Source organism: Delphinus delphis, chromosome 8 (genome assembly GCF_949987515.2).
Source record: "Delphinus delphis chromosome 8, mDelDel1.2, whole genome shotgun sequence".
Lineage (NCBI taxonomy): Eukaryota > Metazoa > Chordata > Mammalia > Artiodactyla > Delphinidae > Delphinus > Delphinus delphis.
The window spans coordinates 103,727,623-103,748,529 of NC_082690.1; the positions used below are offsets into that span (position 1 = coordinate 103,727,623).

At 54.7% G+C, this 20,907-nt stretch overlaps 3 protein-coding genes across 8 annotated transcripts; 1 reads left to right on the forward strand and 2 right to left on the reverse strand.

Moving 5' to 3' along the window:
- Positions 1-3,473: 3,473 nt before the first annotated feature.
- KAT5 (lysine acetyltransferase 5) lies at positions 3,474-11,229 on the forward strand. Of its 6 annotated transcripts, none has more exons than XM_060019262.1 (14): positions 3,476-3,777; positions 3,877-3,943; positions 4,269-4,337; positions 4,424-4,560; positions 4,824-5,006; positions 5,096-5,170; positions 5,280-5,354; positions 5,706-5,954; positions 6,028-6,117; positions 7,993-8,133; positions 8,214-8,307; positions 10,195-10,354; positions 10,489-10,570; positions 10,664-11,229. In XM_060019262.1, exons 1-14 carry the CDS (start codon positions 3,766-3,768, stop codon positions 10,796-10,798), a joined length of 1,569 nt encoding a protein of 522 aa, XP_059875245.1. In that variant the 5' UTR covers positions 3,476-3,765; the 3' UTR covers positions 10,799-11,229. The 6 variants fall into 6 exon arrangements, with proteins under 6 accessions (XP_059875243.1, XP_059875245.1, XP_059875244.1 ...); XM_060019263.1 differs by having other exon boundaries at positions 3,480-3,777; positions 4,851-5,006; positions 10,664-11,228; XM_060019260.1 differs by having other exon boundaries at positions 3,474-3,943.
- On the reverse strand, positions 10,687-12,564 carry RNASEH2C (ribonuclease H2 subunit C). Its single transcript, XM_060019266.1, has 5 exons — positions 12,330-12,564; positions 11,944-12,140; positions 11,744-11,863; positions 11,285-11,421; positions 10,687-10,773 (listed from the first exon to the last, which is right to left on the reverse strand). The coding sequence occupies exons 1-4, from the start codon at positions 12,499-12,501 to the stop codon at positions 11,395-11,397; spliced, it is 516 nt and encodes a 171-aa protein (XP_059875249.1). The 5' UTR covers positions 12,502-12,564; the 3' UTR covers positions 10,687-10,773; positions 11,285-11,394.
- A 1,555-nt stretch (positions 12,565-14,119) lies between these two features.
- AP5B1 (adaptor related protein complex 5 subunit beta 1) lies at positions 14,120-19,895 on the reverse strand. The gene is made up of 4 exons (XM_060019267.1): positions 19,851-19,895; positions 19,289-19,456; positions 16,683-19,184; positions 14,120-16,156 (listed from the first exon to the last, which is right to left on the reverse strand). Exons 2-3 carry the CDS (start codon positions 19,436-19,438, stop codon positions 16,701-16,703), a joined length of 2,634 nt encoding a protein of 877 aa, XP_059875250.1. The 5' UTR covers positions 19,439-19,456; positions 19,851-19,895; the 3' UTR covers positions 14,120-16,156; positions 16,683-16,700.
- Positions 19,896-20,907: the final 1,012 nt, after the last annotated feature.

Sequence of the window (20,907 nt, forward strand, 5' to 3'; positions counted from 1 at the left end):
CTGACCGGTGTGAGATGATATCTCATTGTAGTTTCGATTTGCATTTCTCTAATGATTGGTGATGTTGAGCATCCTTTCATGTGTTTGTTGGCAATCTGTATCTCTTCTTTGGAGAAATGTCTATTTAGGTCTTCTGCCCATTTTTGGATTGGGCTGTTTGTTTTTTGATATTGAGCTGCATGAGCTGCTTGTAAATTTTGGAGATTAATCCTTTGTCAGTTGCTTCATTTGCAAATATTTTCTCCCATTCTGAGGGTTGTCTTTTCATCTTGTTTATGGTTTCCTTTGCTGTGCAAAAGCTTTTAAGTTTCATTAGATCCCATTTGTTTATTTTTATTTCCATTTCTCTAGGAGATGGGTCAAAAAGGATTTTGCTGTGATTTATGTCATAGAGTGTTCTGCCTATGTTTTCCTCTAAGAGTCATTTTAACCTTTCACGCAAACTCAAACTACCCTAAAGAATTGTGTATTTGTGCTGCTTCCAGTCCCTCGAGCCCTGCAGAGTCTGGCTTTCTCTCACCCCCACCTCTGTGAGAGTGCCCCCTGAAGTCTGGGAGGGCCAGCCAAGTACCTAGCCCAGCGGGCATTTTCTTGCCCTTGCTGCCATCCATGCTGAGGATTCCCAGACCTGGGCCTGCAGCCTTGGACTCTCTGCCAAGCAGTCTTTACCCCCACTTTGATTTTTTGTTTTTTTTTAAAAATTAATTCATTTATTTATTTTTGGCTGTGTTGGGTCTTCGTTTCTGTGCGAGGGCTTTCTCTAGTTGTGGCGAGCGTGGGCCACTCTTCATCGTGGTGCACGGGACTCTCACTGTCGTGGCCTCTCTTGTTGCAGAGCACAGGCTCCAGACGCACAGGCTCAGTAGTTGTGGCTCACGGGCCTAGTTGCTCCGTGGCATGTGGGATCCTCCCAGACCAGAGCTCGAACCCATGTCCCCTGCATTGGCAGGAGACTCTCAACCACTGCGCCACCAGGGAAGCCCTTGGGTTTTTTTTTTAACACAAATAATTTTTTTATTTTTAAAGTTACAACCTACCGAGAAATTAACACCTTGTCAATCCAGAACAACACCGGCAACCATTCCTCATGCACTTCTCTGAGAATAAAAGTCCCCTCGGCTGGTAGGATGAGGCTTATGCTATGGAACCTTCTCTCCCACAGCCACGACCCCCTTCTATGACAGGCCCCTCCTACCCTTGTTCCCCCCACATCCCCACAACAGCATTCACCTGTCCCACCCCAGAAAGTGCCGCTCATGGTAACCGTTTGTAGAAAATGATTTTAATGGGTACAGCAAATACACTTTTTAAAAAGCCCTCTCTGAAAACCAGAGATGATGAAAATGAATTGTGTTCTTGAACTGTTTTTTTTTTAAGCCTTCACTGGGCCGAAAAGGTGTCATTCTGAATATTTGACTTTTGTCTTGGGTACTTGTTTTCCTTTAGATCCCCTGAGATATAAAGGAGAGCACAAGTCCGTTTTCCCAAATGAGTGAGCTGTTGAGCCCAGTGGGGCTCAGCTTCCGGCCCCTTTCCTGGCTCGGGGTCTTTCCTGGGAACCAGTTATTGCTTCCATGACACTGTGACAGGGAATGTTCCACAAAGGTCATGGGCCTGGTCACAGCCCACCTGCAATGACAACCCTGCGCTGAAAAACACACCAGCCCGAGAGCTCTTACCCAGAAGAAACATCTTCAGCCCTCAAGGTCACGGGCACATCATTAGTGCAGTTTAGAGGAAATGCTTGTTTACCCCCACCTTGAATTCAGCCAGCATTTTGATGAATCTGGATCTTTTAAGCACAAACATAGCACATACATTTGGAAAACAGAAGTCCATGTTCCTTCCTTCTTCTTTTTTAAAAATATTTATTTATTTATTTGGCCGCATTGGGTCTTAGTTGTGGCATGCGGGATCTTTCCTTGCGGTGCACAGGCTTCTCTCTAGTTGTGGCATGCAGGGTTTTTTTCCCTTCTCTAGTTGTCGTGCGCAGGTTCCAGAGCACATGGACTCTGTTGTTTGCAGCTCGCAGGCTCTAGTTGAGGCACGCAAACTCAGTAGTTGTGGCATGAGGGCTTAGTTTCCCCACAGCACGTGGGATCTTTGTTCCCTGACCAGGGATCGAACCCGCATCTCCTGCATTGTGAGGCAGATTCTTTACCACTGGACCACCAGGGGAGTCCCAGTTATCCATTTTATTTATTTGTTTGTTTTTTTATGGTTCCATATGGTTATTATGGACCATATGGTTATTTATGGTCTTCGTTGCTGCACGCAGGCTTTCTCTAGTTGCGGCAAGTGGGGGCTACGCGCAGCCTTCTCATTGCGGTGGCTTCTCTTGTTGCAGATCACGGGCTCTAGGTGCGTGGGCTCTAGAGTGCAGGCTCAGTAGTTGTGGCGCACGGGCTTAGTTGTTCCGAGGCACGTGGGACCCTCCCGGACCGGGGCTGGAACCCATGTCTCCTGCGTTGACAGGCGGCTTCTTAACCACTGCGCCAGCAGGGAAGTTCCAATTATTCAGTTTTAATGTGGATGGAGTCATAGACAAAACGTCAATGAATGAGTGTGGCTATGCTCCAACAAAACATTGTTTACAGACCCTGAAATTTGAATTTCATAATTTTCATGTGTCATATTCTTTTGATATTTCTCCAAGCTTTAAAAAATATAAAAACCATTCTTAGCCCACTGGCTGTAGGAAAACTAGCAGAGGGTTGGATTTGGCCTGCACGCCACAGTTTGCCTACCTGCCTATTTCCTTCACCTTGCAGGGTTTTTTTTTTTTTTTTTTTTTGGTTTCCCAAAACACTTATCACTCTTTTTTTTTTTTTTTTTTGCGGTACGCGGGCCTCTCACTGCGGCCCCTCCCGCTGCGGAGCACAGGCTCCGGACGCGCAGGCCCAGCGGCCATGGCTCACGGGCCCAGCCGCTCCGCGGCATGTGGAATCCTCCCGGACCGGGGCACGAACCCGCGTCCCCTGCATCGGCAGGCGGACTCCCAACCACTGCGCCATCAGGGAAGCCCATCACTCTTTAATAGACTAGATAATTTATTTTTTAAATATATTTACTGTTTGTTATCTATACCCCTCTTTTTTTTCTTCCCAACCTCCAAGAATGCAAGCTCCAGGAGGAGGAGATTATTTTATTCACTGATGTATTCCAGGCTCCTAGAATAGGGCCTGGCACATGGTAGGCGATAACTAAGCACTTGTTGAATGTATAAATGAAAAATGTTGTAATTACTCTTATAATTAGCAACCTATTATACAAAACAACAAACCCATAAATCTTCCGTGACTCCCAGCCCTAAGGAATGAAGTCCACAACTTAGCGACGCGTTGAGTCTTTCAAGTCCCGGCCACTTCTCCAGACCCGCCCCCCAACTCCCGGCCGAGCACGCGCAGTTCACTCCCCGCGACGCATCGTTACGCCAGTAGGAGACGCCCCAGCCCGGCCTCCCTCAAAGCACTAACACCAGTCCCACGTGACCGGCGTCGCACCCAGTGAGCGTCACGTGACGGACTCAGTTTTCCTCCAATCGTTGTGCACGTTGTGGGGATTCCACCCAGGACCTGGCCTGAGACTTAAAACACACCATTCCCCCAGCAGCCAAACGGGCCGGCTCCGTCAGCAAGCTGGGCGGCGATGTCTCGCAAGTGTCCTCTCGTAAAGCCGCTTCGGGGAAGCCCGGGCCTACAACGTGTTCAGTCCCGGAAGTGACGTCTCCCAGAGGGGCCGGAAGTGGCAGTGGAGGGAGGGAAGATGGCGGAGGTGGTGAGTCCGGTGCCCGGGGCGGGGCGGAGGGAGCCAGGGGAGGTGGGTAGAGCCCGAGGCCCCCCAGTAGCCGACCCTGGCGCCGCGCTGTCTCCCCAGGGGGAGATAATCGAGGGCTGCCGCCTGCCCGTGCTGCGGCGGAACCAAGACAACGAAGATGAGTGGCGTGAGTGACGTCGGGGGGCGGGGCTAAGGAACCTGAGGGCGAGGGGCGGGGGAGAGTCAACCGAACCCAGGGGAGGGGGTGGGGCCTCTAGAATCCTGGAGCGGGCGGGGCGCAGATACTCAGGAGGGGCGTGGCTTTTAGCCGTTTGTGAGGGACCGGTCAGGGCTTGGAGAGGGGATGGCACTTGGTGACTAACGGGGGCTTGAGCGAGCGGTTCCAAGTGCTGGGGCTTAGGAATCGGGCCTCGTGGTGGAGTTCAGGTCGTAGGAGGGTGGAGCCTCATGGCCTGGTCTGTCTAAGGCCCTTGCCTCTGCTGTTCCCACAGCCCTGGCTGAGATACTGAGCGTGAAGGACATCAGTGGCCGGAAGCTTTTCTACGTCCATTACATTGACTGTGAGTTCTGGGCCGGGATGAGGTGGGGCCGCAGGGTTGCGGGGCAGCCTCTGGCACTCCTTCCTGAGCCATCCCCACTGCTGCAGTCAACAAACGCCTGGATGAATGGGTGACCCACGAGCGGCTGGACCTAAAGAAGATCCAGTTCCCCAAGAAAGAGGCCAAGACTCCCACCAAGAACGGACTTCCTGGGTCCCGCCCCGGCTCTCCAGAGAGAGAGGTGGTGAGTAGGTCCCCTGCTTCACCTCCTCTCTCCTGCCTCCTACTTTTCAAATCTCTTGGCCTCAGTGGCTCCTGGATGGGCTTGAGGCTGTGCCCTCCCACCCTGGCATCAGCTTGTGAAGGATGGGGGCCAAATTGCAGATGTAGTTTCCAGAGTCCAGTGGCTGTTCCTGTGTCCTTGAAAGGGCAGAGGGTGGGGTTTGATCACTCCATGCTGAGGGGGCCCTACTCCCCTTCCTGATCCCACCACCAACCCCGCCCCAGAGGAAGACCCTGGACCTATCTCTACAGCCGGCCTCCGCCCAGGCCAGCGGGAAGACCTTGCCAATCCCGGTCCAGATCACACTCCGCTTCAACCTGCCCAAGGAGCGGGAGGCCATTCCCGGCGGCGAGCCCGACCAGCCGCTCTCCTCCAGCTCCTGCCTGCAGCCCAACCACCGCTCAACGGTACCCTCAGCAATTCCAGGGACCTTGCTTTCCTCTCAGGTCCCACCTTCTCTACCTTCTGACCCACCTGTCCTGGTTTCTTTCTGCAGAAACGGAAGGTGGAGGTGGTTTCACCAGCGACCCCAGTGCCCAGCGAGACAGCCCCAGCCTCAGTTTTTCCCCAGGTGAGTCCCCCAAACCATCTCTTCTTCCCTCCCCTTCTTCTAACCTCTGGTAGCCCCTTTTGGGCTCATTTCACAGCTATGTTTTCTGTTCCTACTTTTTCATCTGCAGAATGGATCAGCCCGTAGGGCAGTGGCAGCTCAGCCAGGGCGGAAGCGAAAATCGAATTGCTTGGGCACTGATGAGGTAGGTCTGAGGAAGAGGGAAGCTGGGTGAAAAGGAGGGGACATAGGCAGGGCAGAGACTTTAGTGACTAGTTTAAAAATGAACAAGGGGTGCTGAGCAGAGATGGCGTTGGTGGGACTGGGAGTGAGGCGGAGCTGGTTCAGATCAGGCATTGGGTGATTTTTTTCTACATTCCAAATGAAAACTTTCCAAGTCTTGGTTTCTTTAACTGGAAAGTGGGGATTTTAGTACCTCCCCCAATAGGTTTGCTGTTAGGTTTGAACAAGGAAACCTGTGGAAAGGCTGTGAGCTGTAAAGTGCCCTGCTTGAATTGTCTCCTGTAACCTGGTGTCTTCCACCGGCCTTGGGCAGGACTCACAGGACAGCTCAGATGGAATACCGTCAGCTCCTCGCATGACTGGGAGCCTGGTGTCTGACCGGAGCCACGACGACATTGTCACCCGGATGAAGAACATCGAGTGCATCGAGCTGGGCCGGCACCGCCTCAAGCCCTGGTACTTCTCTCCATACCCACAGGAGCTCACCACACTGCCCGTCCTCTACCTCTGCGAGTTCTGCCTCAAGTACGGCCGAAGCCTCAAGTGTCTGCAGCGTCACTTGGTATGAGGGGTCCCAGGAGGCCATCCTCCTAGCAACCCCCCACCCCCGCCCCTAATTCTCCTCTCTTCCTCAGACCAAGTGTGACCTGCGACATCCTCCAGGCAACGAGATTTACCGAAAGGGCACCATCTCCTTCTTTGAGATCGATGGACGTAAGAACAAGGTCAGTGGCTGAGGGGCAGCGGGGAGTCCTTGTCGCCGGGAGTCTGAGGGAGTCGAGTGAGCAGCTTCTTCCAGCTCAGGAAAACACTGCCCATTGTGGCTAACAGATCTGTTCACCCCATTTACTGCATTCCTGCTGTAGGGCAGGTGGTGGGAGATACTGTACAAGGTGAATTGGACAAAATCTCTGCTGAGAGCTCACAGGGGAAAACAGACATGCTAATGGCTGCATAGATCCCAGTGTGATACGTGTCATGAAACACAAAGGGTGGGTTATCAGGATCCAGAAGAGGTGGACAGCAAAGCTTCACAGAGGAGGTAACCTTTGAGCCGTGACACAGGCAGTGGGTTCTGAAGGGCAGGAATGGATGCTGACTCCAGACATACTGCGGGTTCAGTTTCAGACCACCACAATCAGGTGAACATCGAAATAAAGCAGTCACACAATATTTTTGGCTTCCCTGAGCATATCAAAGGTACGTGTACGCTGTGCTGTAGTCCGTTAAGCGTGCAGTGGCATTGTGTCTAAAAAAACAATTGTAGTGGTAACATTGAGAATCACTGGTCACCATAACAAATATAATAAGGAAAAAGTTTGTAATATTATTGCAAGAATTATAAAAATGTGACACAGACATGAAATAAGCACATGCTTTTGGAAAAATGGCAGTGATAGACTCAATGCAGGGTTGCCACAAACCTTCAATTTGTAAAAAAAATGCGTTATCTGTGAAATGCAAAAAAATGTGCAGAGACCGTGTAAAAGGCGAAGATCCTTTCTTCTGGCCGGAGGGCAGACAGGATGCGGCAAGGCTGTCTTACGTGGGACAGAGCTCAGGTGGAGGGCAGACAGGATGCGGCAAGGCTGTCTTACGTGGGACAGAGCTCAGGTGGAGGGCAGACAGGATGCGGCAAGGCTGTCTTACGTGGGACAGAGCTCAGGTGGAGGGCAGACAGGAGGAGGCAAGGCTGTCTTACGTGGGACAGAGCTCAGGGGGTGGGATTGAGGTCAGCTGGGAAGTGGGGACACTACAGGTTTGGGGCTTCAAACCTGCCTTAGTCTGGCTGTGGGGAGGAAGAAGGGCATAACCTGGAGGGACTTTAAAAGTGAAATGCCTCCATTCTTGGGGCCTGGAGGGCGGGGAGGGAGAGGCAGTCACCTAGACTGCCAGGGGACAGCTCTTGCTTGGGTGCTGGGGGGACTTGAGAGGAAGATGCTGCTTTAACCACTGTTAACTGTATTAAGTGTGTGGGCTTGGGTATCCAAATGGCCGTGTCCAGCAGGTGCTTAAAAAGCCAAATCTGAAATGCAGGAAAGTTGTGAGACTAGAAGTAAAGTAGCAAGATTAATAATTTTGCTGGGGCAGCCCTTGAGGCAGTTATTTTGTCAAATTCCGGAATTCTTTACCCCTGTTGTAGAAGAGCAGATCAGTTCTCAAGAGATGTGACTGGGGGTTGCAGAGTGTTGTTTTTTTGACAACCAGTTTCCTAAGACTGTCACACAGACAGAGCTTTTCTCATAATCCTTGGTCAGTCCTTCTTTGTAGGGACACATCAGTTTCTTGACTGGTAACTGGCAGAGGGCAGTGGAGGCTTCCAGGCCAGAGTTAGGTGGGGTATGGAGAGCACGAGTAGACCTGCCCAGCTCACCGGGGGGCGGGTGCTTGAACACCATCACACAGCTGAAACGTGGGCTCCTGGACACTAAGAAGGGCCCGTGCGCCGGACACACTGACCAATGGACTAGGTCAGGCCCCAGGGAGGAAGGCTTCTCACCTGTCAGCCTGGGGGACAAAGAAGCTTCAGGCTGACCCTGGCCCAACGGCCATGCTCAAGGCTGGGTACCCAGGGTGGTGACAGACCTTTTCGTTTGCAGAGTTACTCCCAGAACCTGTGTCTTCTGGCTAAGTGTTTCCTCGACCACAAGACGCTGTACTATGACACAGACCCTTTCCTCTTCTACGTCATGACGGAGTATGACTGCAAGGGCTTCCACATCGTGGGCTACTTCTCCAAGGTGAGTGCTCTTCCAGGCTGTCCTCAGTCCTGCCCTGAGCTAGGTCCCTTCCCTCACACTCACCTGCCTCTCTTTTCCAGGAAAAGGAATCCACAGAAGACTACAACGTGGCCTGCATCCTGACCCTGCCTCCCTACCAGCGCCGGGGCTACGGCAAGCTGCTGATCGAGTTCAGTGAGTACCTGTGCTGCTGGCCGGGGGCTGGGGGCAGGTCCTGGGAGGCCCAGGCCCCATCGCTGTCTCACGCACAGATGCTGCACACAGACATGTCGGGTTGCTGTGTTCTCAGCCCTGGCTGTGCAGTCCAGTCACCAGGGGAACTGGCTAGAAATAAAGATGAGACTCTCCCAAGGTTCTCTCCGTACTGGGGTGACTGCCCTGTTCGTCTGGACTAGGTTTTCAGCCCCTCATAGTTCCTTGGCCAAGGTTCTAAGTACCACTCAACTTTTCCCAATTCTGACTTGTCTGCTCCTGCCCAGGGCACGGGCAGAAGCCGAGTGAGCCACTCCTGCTCAGCTGTCTGGTCCTTTGCGGTTATACACGTTCCTGGGCAAGGACCTGTGGTTTATTTTCCTACTTGTTCTCTGAGCCTTGGGGACAGCAGATGTCACGTCAAACGTGACTCACAGGGATCTGGCCTCTGCCCCCCATCAGACGTGAACTCTTCATTAGCCCCCAAGGCCCCCTCTTGCTTCCCAGCCTCTTACCGTCATTCCATTCAACTCACCACTCACTGCACCCTTGGGATAACCAAGCTCTGACCCGGGAGATGAGGGAGGCTTAGCTGTCTGGTGAAGACTTGGAGGCTTGACTTGATCACCGACATGTTCTGAGAAATTTTATTGGTATAGAAACATGCCAAGATGTGGTCACATCCTCAGGAAACCTTCTGCCTGAAGAGCAGAAGGTTGCTGAAAGTCAGTCTAGCCTTGGAGCTCAGCCCTCAGTGGAGATGGGATGTGTGTGGGGCCACCAAGGAAATGTGCTCAGTTGTGCCCGGCAGGAGCAGACAGGGCACTAGAAGCACCATTCCAGGCAGCTCCAGAGGGTGGGTCGGTTGTTGACTGGGAGGGGCTGGGAGCTCCTGCAGCTGAGGAGGCAAGTGTGGCCTCCAGTTGATCTGTCAGGACTCTGCATGCACTCCCCCCAAAGTTGAGTTAAGAACTCAAGTGTGCCCCTTCCCTCTTCCATGCTTCCTTCCTCCAAAGCACAAGCCTCTCTGTCCTCCCCACCGGGCTGCTTGGTGAAAGTCACAGGAAGTTGGGCAAGAGGGTCAGACTGGCTGATAAAGATGAATCAAGGGGGAAAGGAGAAAGGGCTACGATCCGACACAAGGCTCGTTATGACTGAGGATAAAGAAGGGCTTCTAGAAGTAGTGGAGACATCTCAGGGCCCTGACGGGGAAATGAATACTGTCCAAGAGATGTGAAACCGCTCAGGGTTTTGCATGGCCTGAGGGTCTCACCAGGAACTGCCTGCCAGTGCCCAGTGGTCAGCAGGGTAGAGGAGGGCACAGCAGTCAGAATGGGAGGGAGAGAGCCACTGGAGAGGTAGCTACTGCTGAGGAATGGCCTCCCTCTGACTTGGGAAGTGCTTTGGCGCCCTTCTTGCTTCCTCCCAGCCATCCAGTCAGGCCAGCCTGGTCTTAGAGCAGCTGATGCTTCTCAGGTCACAGCTGAGGAACTGCAAGCATCCTCAGGCCTGGACCAGAGGTGGGGTCTTCCCTCTTCTCTCCTCACATATCCAGGCGCAGAGAGTCTGGTATGACTGAGGCAAGTTGGAGGCACGCACTTTCCACAAACCATTTTCGCTGCACTCCCCGCATCCCACCTGTAAGCCCTCACTGGCTTCTAGTTGATTGTAGCTACTTCTCTCAGTGCCCTCAGCACACCGGTGAACCGTACGCTCACTAGTCCTTTACAAGGAAACTGAGGCACAGAACTACCACATGGCAGGCCCAGAATGGAAGCCATGCAGTCTACCTCTGCAACCTGCATTCCTAAACGATGGTTGCATAACGCTGTGATTGCTTACCCACCCCCTCCTGCTCCATTGCTTTAGGCTATGAACTCTCCAAAGTGGAAGGGAAAACGGGGACCCCTGAGAAGCCCCTCTCGGATCTTGGCCTCCTATCCTACCGAAGCTACTGGTCCCAGACCATTCTGGAGATCTTGATGGGGCTGAAGTCAGAGAGCGGGGAGAGGCCGCAGATCACCATCAAGTGAGCCTGGCCCTGCCTGCCCGGGGGTGCATGGCATGACCTGTCTGTTCCCGGGCTTTCTCACTCTTCGGGCTACTGGGGGCCTGGGGTGGAGATGTAGGCCCCCAGGGGACCTGATCTTTGCCCTCCCACAGTGAGATCAGTGAAATTACCAGCATCAAGAAGGAGGATGTCATCTCCACTCTACAGTACCTCAACCTCATCAACTACTACAAGGTAGGGAGGCAGGCAGGGGGAGACACGTGTGTGTAGGGGTGCAGAGAGCAGGCCCCACGTGGGCTGACCTGCCTGGCCCCGTCTCCTGTCCAGGGCCAGTATATCCTCACACTGTCGGAGGACATCGTGGATGGGCACGAACGGGCTATGCTCAAGCGGCTTCTTCGGATCGACTCCAAGTGTCTGCACTTCACTCCCAAGGACTGGAGCAAGAGGGGAAAATGGTGACCAGGCACTGCCCGTGGCAGTGCCAGCAAAGCCAGCAGAACTGCGGCTGACGGCCCATCCCTCCCCCACTGGGGTCTCCAAGAGGCGCGCCAAGGGAGAGAGGGCGGAGGACAACTCCACAAGGAGAGGACAGGCCTGGTAAAGGCCTGCTGGTGCCTAGCACCAGGGCGAGCTCAGGGCTCAGGTCAACTCCAAGGTCGGCTGGCCGCAGGCCCAGGCCTGCTGTGAACCAGGGACCAGAGGGAGCCAGGCAGCTGTGTACAGTGAGATGGGGGGTGCGGGTGGCTTGTATAGAGGACTGGTGGCTGTACAAATTTCTTTTGTAAAGTAGAAGCTGGGGGTGGGGTGGGGTGGGAACTGGCTGCAGAATTCTGGCCTCTCTTGCCCCACTGCCCCCTGGCAATAAATTGTTTCTATAGGTCAGAGCTGTGAAAGGACCTTGTGGGAAAATGGGCAGTGCTGGATCCAAGGTGCTGGCGAACTTACAGGTGTTCTGTGAAGAGCTCCTTTATTGGGGTGATGGAATCAGGCTCCAAAGTGAAGAAGGGTTTACTGGGGTGAAGGGATCGGTGGCTTTCAGTTTCAAGCTCTGGTTCTCAGTCCTCGGGTACCTGTGCGTGAATCTGCAACAGGAATCACCTCTACTATTGGATTTCTGCAGTATAGTGACTGGGTGGCCCAGATCCTCAGGGGAGAGACCCAGCTGCTCAAAATCATAGCCCTTCTAGAAGGCCAGAGAAGAGTGGTGGGGAAGCCATGCTGCCCCTACCCAGTCTAATCCTCCAGTCAGACCCAGGTTCCATCTGCCCCATTGTTCTCCCCAGCCCCGAAGCCCCCAGATTCACTCAGGGACAAGATTCTGGACAACTTAGGAAACCACCTTGAAGGGGCGGGGGGGGGGGTTGGATGGGGTCTGGGAGGGAGGGGGCCCATCCATGTACTCACCGCTGCAGCGAGGCTGGGCCAGGTCAGGGCCCCACGCACTTTGGCATCGGGACCGGGGATAGTCTCCAGGCCCCACAGGGTGAAGCTGCTGAAACTGGCTGTGGCTCCAATAAAGCGGTCCTGGGGAAGGGGCCCCGGCTCAGCATCGAGGCCGCCGCTCCCACCCGCGCTCCCTTGCAACCCTGTACCCCCGTGCTCACGAAGTCGCGCTCCAGCGCCTCCGGGGGCTCCACGAGTTCCCGCTCCTCTTGCTCGTCATCCTCCAAACCCTCCGAGAAGTCCTGCTTCCCCAGCAACACCTCTCCCTTCTCTTCTGTCATCACATATCCCACGAGGCCGGGAGGCACCACCACCTCCTCGCCGCGTAGACTGCGGCCCCGGAACGACACTTCCAGTCCTGGAGGAGGCAGGCGAAGGGCCCCAGTGAGGGTCTGATCCAGGCCTACCGGAGCAAGCCCGGTAGCCGCCCTCCCGCCACCTTCGGTGGACCACGATCCCCGGGAGCCCTCGCGCCGCTCCTCGCGGAGGAGAGCGCGGCGCCGGCGCGGGGGCTGCCGGGAGCCGTAGTCCAGCCGAGAGCGCTCACCGTCGGGACCCTGGCGGATGGCCGGGGTGAAGAAGAGCCCCACGGGGGCGGGCCGGTTAACCAGAACCTCGCAGGGCAGAAGGTGCAGCAAGATGGGGGCGGGATCGCGCAGCGTAACAGGGCGCAGGTGAACGCGGCGCTTGTCGACGGCTTCCCCGTCGCTGCTTTCCATTGTCCGTCGCGACCCCGTTGCTCGCAGGCTAAGGCCAAAGCTGGCGCGTAAAGCGCGCGGAGCCTGTCGGGAGGCCTGGGGCAGTCAGCGCAGAGCCTCCTGGGAAGCGTAGGCTTCTCTGACGCTCCTCTGCAATACCGCCTGTGTTCGAGCCCCAGATTTTTTTCTTGAAAATTTTTTTCCAATAGTATATTTTTATTGTAAAAAATCAACACGATCCCTAAGAGTTCACTTTTTATATATTGACTGGTAGAGAGTGTTTTGTTTTGTATTGTGTGTGTGTTTAACTAGGGATATCAACCCTTCCTCAAATGTATTGAAGATACTTTACCCAAGTTTGTCTTACAAACTTCTGTATTGGTCATTTTTATTACAGAGAAGACTTTTATTTTTTGTAGTCAAATATATAAGCCTTTTCGTTTCATGTCTAGTTTTCGCAGTACTCTTTCCCTTTTGACTTCTTAACTCTTCTTTAATGTTTATTTGTCCTGATACCCAACTTAAATAGATTTTGGGAAGTACTCTCATAAAACGAACCCATACGTAACTGGTAATTAACATTAAAATTGCATTTAATTTATAGATTTGAGAAAGAGAAAAGCATCCTCGGACATCCAGGAGCTAGCCTTGGTGTTCTGTTGAACATGAACAATTTCACAGAACATAGACATCAGACAAGGTCACTCTGTGATGTGAAGGATCAAAACAAAAACAAGATCATTCTGTAATCATGTGAACACTGACAAAGACACAAATATTGTCCAACACACAAAAATAATGAAAATCCCTCTATATTGGATAATATAAGTTTCTGTTGCTACTTTACCAATTGCAGCTTTAGCCTCCGTATAGTTAAGATCTGTTAACATATCCCATCACAGAAATACTCCCACTTGCTGACAGCATCCAATCCAGAGAAAAGTCCTACTTCTTTAAACCCTCCCTCATATCCCCAACACAAGCCCAAATCCTAGAAATCCTTCCTAATCCCTTCTTACTGAGATACCCCACACTGCAAAACTAATAACTACAGATGTGTGCCTGGTGGTCTTTGGCTGGAGGGTATTGACAGATTGAATAGAATTTTGCTTTCATTTTCTACCAAGCATAAGATACATAATACCATTTATTTATGTCTTTTATGTCTTATCCGTACGGTTGTGAGGTTTTCTTCTTTTATACATATTTTAAAGTTTATTCCTAGATAGCTTATATTGTTTCTATTACAAACAAGATCCTTTTTCTCTTTTTTTCCTTTTACATTCTGATTATTATTTATCTATAGCAGAGGTTGGTGAACCTCACATTTGTTCTCTGACACAAGTACTCAGCTTTGTCATTGTAGCCATAGAGGGCTTCCCTGGTGGCACAGTGGTTTAGAGTCTGCCTGCCAATGCCAGGGGACACGGGTTCGTGCCCCGGTCCGGGAAGATCCCACATGCCGCGGAGTGGCTGGGCCCGTGAGCCATGGCCGCCGAGCCTGTGTGTCCAGAGCCTGTGCTCCGCAGCGGGAGAGGCCACAACAGTGAGAGGCCCGCATACCGCAAAAAAAAAAAACAAAAACAAACAAAAAAAAACATAGACAATATGTAAATAAATAAGCATGGCTGTGTTCCAATATAACTTTATTTGCAAAAACACAGTGGGCTGAAAAAAAAAGTGGACTGGATTTGGCCTGTAGGCCATAGTTTTCAGAAAATCTATTGATTCTTATTTATGGCTGTACTGGGTCTTCGTTTCTGTGCGAGGGCTTTCTATAGTTGCGATGAGCGGGGGCCACTCTTCATCGCGGTGCGCGTGCCTCTCACTATCGCGGCCTCTCTTGTTGCGGAGCACAGGCTCCAGATGCGCAGGCTCAGTAATTGTGGCTCACGGGCCCAGTTGCTCCGCGGCATGTGGGATCCTCCCAGACCAGGGCTTGAACCTGTGTCCCCTGAACTGGCAGGCAGACTCTCAACCACTGCGCCACCAGGGAAGCCCTAAAAGATTTACTTTTACTTTATGTGATTATTTACATTTCCAAAATCAAACTACAAAGTAAGATCTATTTAGAGAAACCTAGTGTCTATTCCTGTTCCTTGCAAACAGTTCTCTCCTGCCCTATGTGATCTTTTAAATATTTTAGTTCATCTTTCCATTGTTTACTCTTTTAAAGTGTTAGCATACATTTATGTATATTGAATTCAATTTCCTAATATTTTTTTGTGGAGGATTTTTGCACCTATGTTCATGAGTGATATTGATCTGTAGTTTCCTTTCTCGTGATGTCTTTATCTGGTGTTGGTATTAGGATAATGCTGGTCTCGTAGAATGAATTAGGAAGTGTTCCCTCTGCTTCTATTTTCTGGAAGAGATTGTAAGGAATTGTTATTCTTTCTGAAATGTTTTTTCACAAGAAGAATTCACCAGGGAACCATCTCGGCCTGTTGCTTTTTTTTTTTTTTTTTTAGGAGATTTTCACTAATTTTTGTTGTTGTTCATTTTAAGAAATTTTTTTTTCAGCTTTACTGAGGTATAACTGACAAATAAAATTGTTAAGATATTTAAAGTGTACATCATGATGATTTGATATATGTGTCACCTCACATTATCTATTATTATGTTAACAATATACAGTATTAACCATTATAACTATTAATTATTGATTCACTTCCTCGAGATAGCTCTATTTAGATTATCTATTTTCCTTTGTGTAAGTTTTGTTACTTCGTGTCGTTCAAGGAATTGGTCCATTTCATTTAAGTTATCAGATTGTGGGCATAGAATTGTTCATAATATTTATTATCCCTTTAACGTCCATGGGCTCAGTAGTGATGACCCCTCTTTTATTTCTGATATTAATAATTTGTGCTCTCTCTTTTTTTCTTAGTTAGCCTAGCTAGAGGCTTATCAATTTTACTGATATTTTCATAGAACCAGCTTTTGGTTTCGTCGATTTTCTCTGAATTCCTCCTTTCGATTTCACTGATTTCTGCTTTAATTTTTATTTATCTTCCTCTACTTGCTGTAGGCTCATATTACTCTTCTTTCTCTAGTAACCTAAAGTAAAAGGTTAGATTATTGACTTTTATATCTTTCTTCTTTTCTCATATATTCATTTAATGCCACAAACCTCACTCCAAGTATTGCTTTCACTGAATCACACAGATTTTGACAAGTTGCATTTTCATTTGCATTTAGTTCAGGATATTTTAAAATTTCCCATGGGGCTTCTTTGACCCATGTGTTATACAGAAGTATGTTGCTTAATCTCCAAATATTTGGGAATTTTCCAGCTGTCATTCTGTCATGATTTCTACTTTAATTCCATTGTGGTCCAAAAGCAGACTCCTGTTCTTTTAAATTTGTTAAGGTGTGTTTTATGGCCCAAAATGTGGTCTGTCGCAGTGGATGTTCCATGTGCACTTGAGAACATGTATTCTTCTCTTGTTGGATACAATATTCTATAATCTTTTTTTTTTAATGAGTAACGTTCTTTATTTATTTATTGGCTGCGTTGGGTCTTTGTTGCTGCGCGGGCTTTCTCTAGTTGCGATGAGTGGGGGCTACTCTTCATTGTGGTGTGTGGGTTTCTCATCGCGGTGGCTTCTCTTATTGCAGAACGCAGGCTTCAGCAGTTGTGGCACGTGGGCTCGGTAGTTGTGGCTCACGGGCTCTAGAGGAAGGGGCCACCAGGCCACTGCAGCCTCCTCTGTTTCTGCCCATTGGTCCCTCGTCCTATCTAGCCTGAGCTCCCTGTGCAGAGACCCTGCAAACCTCTGGAGTTCAAAAGCACTGGCTCACAGGTCAGGAGGCCCAAGTCCAGCTTCACTCTCATTCCTAAATTGCTGGGTGGCTTTGAGCAAGGCTTTTCCCTCTCTGGGAGGCAAAGATGTGGATATTTTTTCTCCTGCCTCTTGGGCAGGGATTCTAGAGAATCCTAGTATATCCGGGCAGGAAGGAACTTTCATGCCCTGCAGTCTGCGGGTTCCTAGCTTGGAAGCTTTCCTGGAGCCTCTGACCCTCATCCCACTGTGCCTTCCCCCAACCAGGGCCCAAAAGAAAACAAACCAGTGAGGATTCTTAGCAAATATAGGGGGCTTTTTGTTTTGTTTTTACAGAAAGGAGCTACGGGGCTGTATCCTGGCTCTCAGCAGCACTTCTTGGGCAAGAGCCTGCAAAGGCCGCAGTCCTGCTCCTACCTGTGCCAGCCCTGGGGCTCAGCCAGCCGCTGACAGCCCCCGGAGGTAGTCCCCCACCAGAGGCAGCACGGCCCAGTCATCAGTCCGCAGGGCCACAGGCACTCCGTCTGCCTGGGCTGCTTCCAGCCGCAGCAGCAACCGCGAGTCTGGGGGCAGACGGATGGCTATAAGGTAGCTGGTCGGGGGTTGGGCCACCACCACAAAGGGCTCCAGGTGGCGGGACACCAAGGCCTCCAGCCCATGTGGCCCTAGAGGGCACCACAAGCGACTCTCGGTGCCCTTTGGCAGGCAGGAGTCCCAGAGCTCCTCGAAGAAGCCCAGCTTGGCCCCCTCGGGGGGCTGGGGGAAAGGCAGAAAGAGGTCAGCGAAGTTCACAAGCAGGGGTGGCAGGTGAGCATGGCAGGTGAGGCCGCTGGGTGTGGTGTACAGGGCGCGCACAGCCAGCCTCGCGGGAGCCGGGCGTCGGGGCTGCAGAGGCAGCAGCAGAGGGCGGGTGGGGCGGCCGGGGCACAGGCACGGCACGTGCACAGCCCCCAAGGGTGCATAGAGCTGTCTTTCCACACGGAAGCGCAGTTCCAGAGAATACACCTGCTCCAGCACCTCCACCTGGAGCTGCAGCACTGGGACCGGGCCCTTGGCTCTGTGGGGACCCATGCTTAGCCGAATCGGGGCCGGGGCCTCCTGCACCATCAGCGCTGCAGCAAAGCCCTGGTTCTCGGCCACCAGTGAAGAGGCCAGTGCAGGTGCGGCAAGGGAGGGGCCCAGGGCCACCCCCAGCTTGGGCTCTTCCAGGTGGGCCAGGAGGATGTAGTAGAGGCGCGCGTGGTCCCGCCCATCAGGGTCCTCCAGCTGCCTGGCCAGGGCCTGCAGCAAGTCCGCCAGGCCTCCTCCAACACCTGCCCGCAGCAGGGCCCGGCAGACCTGTAGGAGGGCCTGCTGGAGGCCCCAGTCCGTGCAGCGAGCAGCTGCAGCCTGCAGGAAGCCAAGGGTGGCACTCTGGGCATCCCCATCTGCCACCCTTGCCAGCATCTGCAGGTGCCAACGAAGGGCCTCATCCCTGCCTGGCCTGGACACCACCTCCTGCCGCAAGACCACCTTTAAGGGTTCCCCCAGCTCAGGGCCCACCCGATCCAAGAGATCCACGAAATGGGGAGCCAGTGCAGGCCGGGCTCGGTACAGCTGGGCCAGTCCGTGGGTCAAGGGTGTCAGCACCACAGGTTGCCCGGCCAGGCAGCGAGCAACGAGGTAGGAGGCCTGGAAGCAGAGAGTGGCTAAGGCCCGGGGGCCACCATCCAGGGCTGCCCTCTGCCGCAGGCCAGCCAGTAGCTCCTCCAGGTACTGCCGGGGGCTCTGATCCTGGCCCTTTTCCTCCTTTTCTTCGTCTTCCACACAGAGGAGGCACAGCAGATGCAGGCGGGCCAGCAGGGCCATCGGGTCATGCAGGAGACTGGGCAGGAGGCCACGGCATAGCTGGAACCCCAGCAATAGCGGGGCAGCCTCCTCGCCTGCGGGGCCCAGCGGCCAGTTCTCAGGGAAGTTCAAGAGGCAGTGCAGGTAGAAGAGATGGGCGGGCAGGGGCAGGGCCGGGTGCTGGGCAGCCAAGGTGAGCCGGCGAAGCAGCAAGGCCTCATCCTGGGCTGTGAACAGTGCCTCACCGAAGGCCGCCTTCAGAGCCAGGACGGCGTGCAGCAGCGTCAGCTGTGCTGTGCCCAGCAGCCGTACCAGCTGTGGCTTGAAGAGCACTGGTGGCTGTCCCCGAAGACCCCGCAGGGCCCAGCCCAGCAGCCACAGAAGCTGGGCCTGGGCCACAGGAGTGAGCAGGTAGGAGATGTCCAGAAGCTGGGCCACGGCAGCCCGCAGCTCCCGGGCCTCCTCAGGACTGAGCTCCAGCATGGCAAGGCAACACTCCCCCTCCTCAGCTGCTGGCCAACTGGGTGCCTGGGGCTGAAGGTGGGCATCACCCTCCTCAGCTAGCATCCAGTTCCAGGGACCACCCTCGGTGGGACAGCCCCCAGCCACGAGCAGGCCCTGCAGGCCAGCCCTGGCCCTGGCCTGTATCACCAAGGCGTTTCGTAGGGCAAGTGCCAGCAGCAGGCTGAGTGGCTGTACAGCGGCCTCCTGCCCCAGCAGGCCCCGAAGCAGCCCCAGACAGCCCCCCAGCAGCCCAGGCTTGCAGCTCTCCAGCTCCCGCAGGCACTCCCACGCTGTGGCCTGCAGGGGCCGCTGTTCCGAGGCAGGACCGAAGCTTCTCCCCAAATCGCGGCCCGAGGCCAAGCCCAGCAGCAGGGGCAAGAGCCGGCGGGAGGCTCTTGAGGTGGGGCCCAACGCACCTCCTGCCGCCAAGGCTGTGGTGGCCGCCAGCAGAAGGGGCCGCCGCAGAGCCGAGGGCCGCGGGGGTAGAAGGACCAGGGTATCCAACAAGGAGGTGGCGGCTACTTCGGCCGCAGGAGCGTCCGGCCACAGCTGCGCTGGGTACTCCAAGCTCAGAGCCAGCAAGGAAACCTGGGGATAGGGGATTCTGGGTGGGAATCACGAAGCTGAGGTTCACGTCACGGCAGGCTGAAGGGACCACGTGGGCCAGGACACAGGTCACGCGCAGGGCCTACCTTAGTTGGCTCGCTCAGCTTCTCACTCCTCAGGTCGCTCAGCAGGTGACGACCCAGATCCTCACCCTCAGGACCTGCCATGAAGGCGGACGGGCTGGCCCGGAAGGTGCCCAGGCGCTGGGCCCAGGTTTCCCGGCTCGTGGGTCCCATGGTCAGGCACGCAAGTCCCTGCAGAAGAGCGAGGGAGGATCAGACGTGCGGCCTGGAGACGCGCGGGGCCCCAGGGCCGCCAGAGGGCGCGCGAGCCCCTGCGCCAACCCCGAAGGGGCCACTGTCACCCCAGGGCCGCCTAGCAGATCCCAACCGCCCTCGGCCACGCGCAGAGGCCAGCGGGGACCTCGCAGCCGGGTCCCGAGATGAAACCCAGAGGTTTCGGGGGTGACGCTAGGGCGGGCCGCCAGGGTCCCCGGGGTGAGGAGGGCTGGCTAGCAGGGGCGGGGGTGCCGGGCAGGCAGCTAGCGCAGGGGTGCGTGCCGAGAGCTCATTAGGCCGCCTGCCTGCAGCCGGTACCGAAGCCACAGCACCGCCCCGGCGCCCGCGGTAACGGGTTGACCGCTCTCACCCTGCCTGACCCAGCGGCCGCTGGCGATCTGGCCGGCCGGCTACTTCCGGGCTGGCGGCGCTGGGCGGGGTGGGGCGGGGCGCGCGGCGCGTGGGCGGCCGAACTGAGGCGGGTCCCTCTCGGGGGCGGGGCCGTAACGGGGCCACCGCCTCCCCCGCCCTCCGGGCCGCCGCCCCCCCGCCCTCCCTGCTGGCAGGTGAAGACCTGTTGGTTTCGCTGGGGCTAACTGTCCCGCTGTGCGCAGGCCCCCCTTTCCCGGAACCGCCGCAGGCCCAGGCGTTGGCGGTGGAGTTGGGTGGGCCTGGGCTCCCGGATGCCAGGGTCCCCACTGCGTGCGGACTGCAATCTCAGGGCGCTCCGGCGGACAGCGGCCCGGGCCCCGCCCGCGCCTGCCAGACTGCTGAGGATGGCAAACAGCGCGCCCCGCGCCGGCGCCCGGGCGCGGCGCACCCTGCGCCAGCCGCCCGCGGCCCCTGGGGGTGACGCGGATTGGAGTCCTTGGGGCTCCCCTTGTGGCCGCTGGGGGGTGTACAAGGTGCGGTCCCCGGGCGCCCGCAGGAACTGCGCGCCGTGGGCCCGGCTAAACCGGTCGGGCGGGCGCCGCAGGGCTTGGCTTCGCTTCCCCGACGCCGGCCCCGGTTCCCCACCCGCTCGGCTTGGGGGCGCTGAGCCGGCGCCGGGGTCGGGGCAGGCGGAAGCTGCTGACCTTTGGCGGAGGCCGCGCCGACGGTCGGCTAGGGTCGCGGCAGCCAGGCCAGGGTAAAGCTGGCGGGGCCAAGTCCCAAGCTGCGATGAAACCGGAAAACAACGGGATGCAGACGTGAGGACTGGCAGGGTCTGTCCGGTCACGGGGCTCACAGCACGCTTAGCACGGACCGGGAAACTGAGGCCTTGCCGCCGCAGGAGATCTGGGGTCTGCAGTGCCCGAGCCCAGCACTCTTGACTTCCAGAGGGATGGAGCAGGGCTGTTTGGGGGCACTCAGAGGGCTGGGCCTGGGGCTCAGCTAGCAGCCCCTCCTGGGTCTAGGGTCCAGGCTGCAGACGCCCCACTGATCGC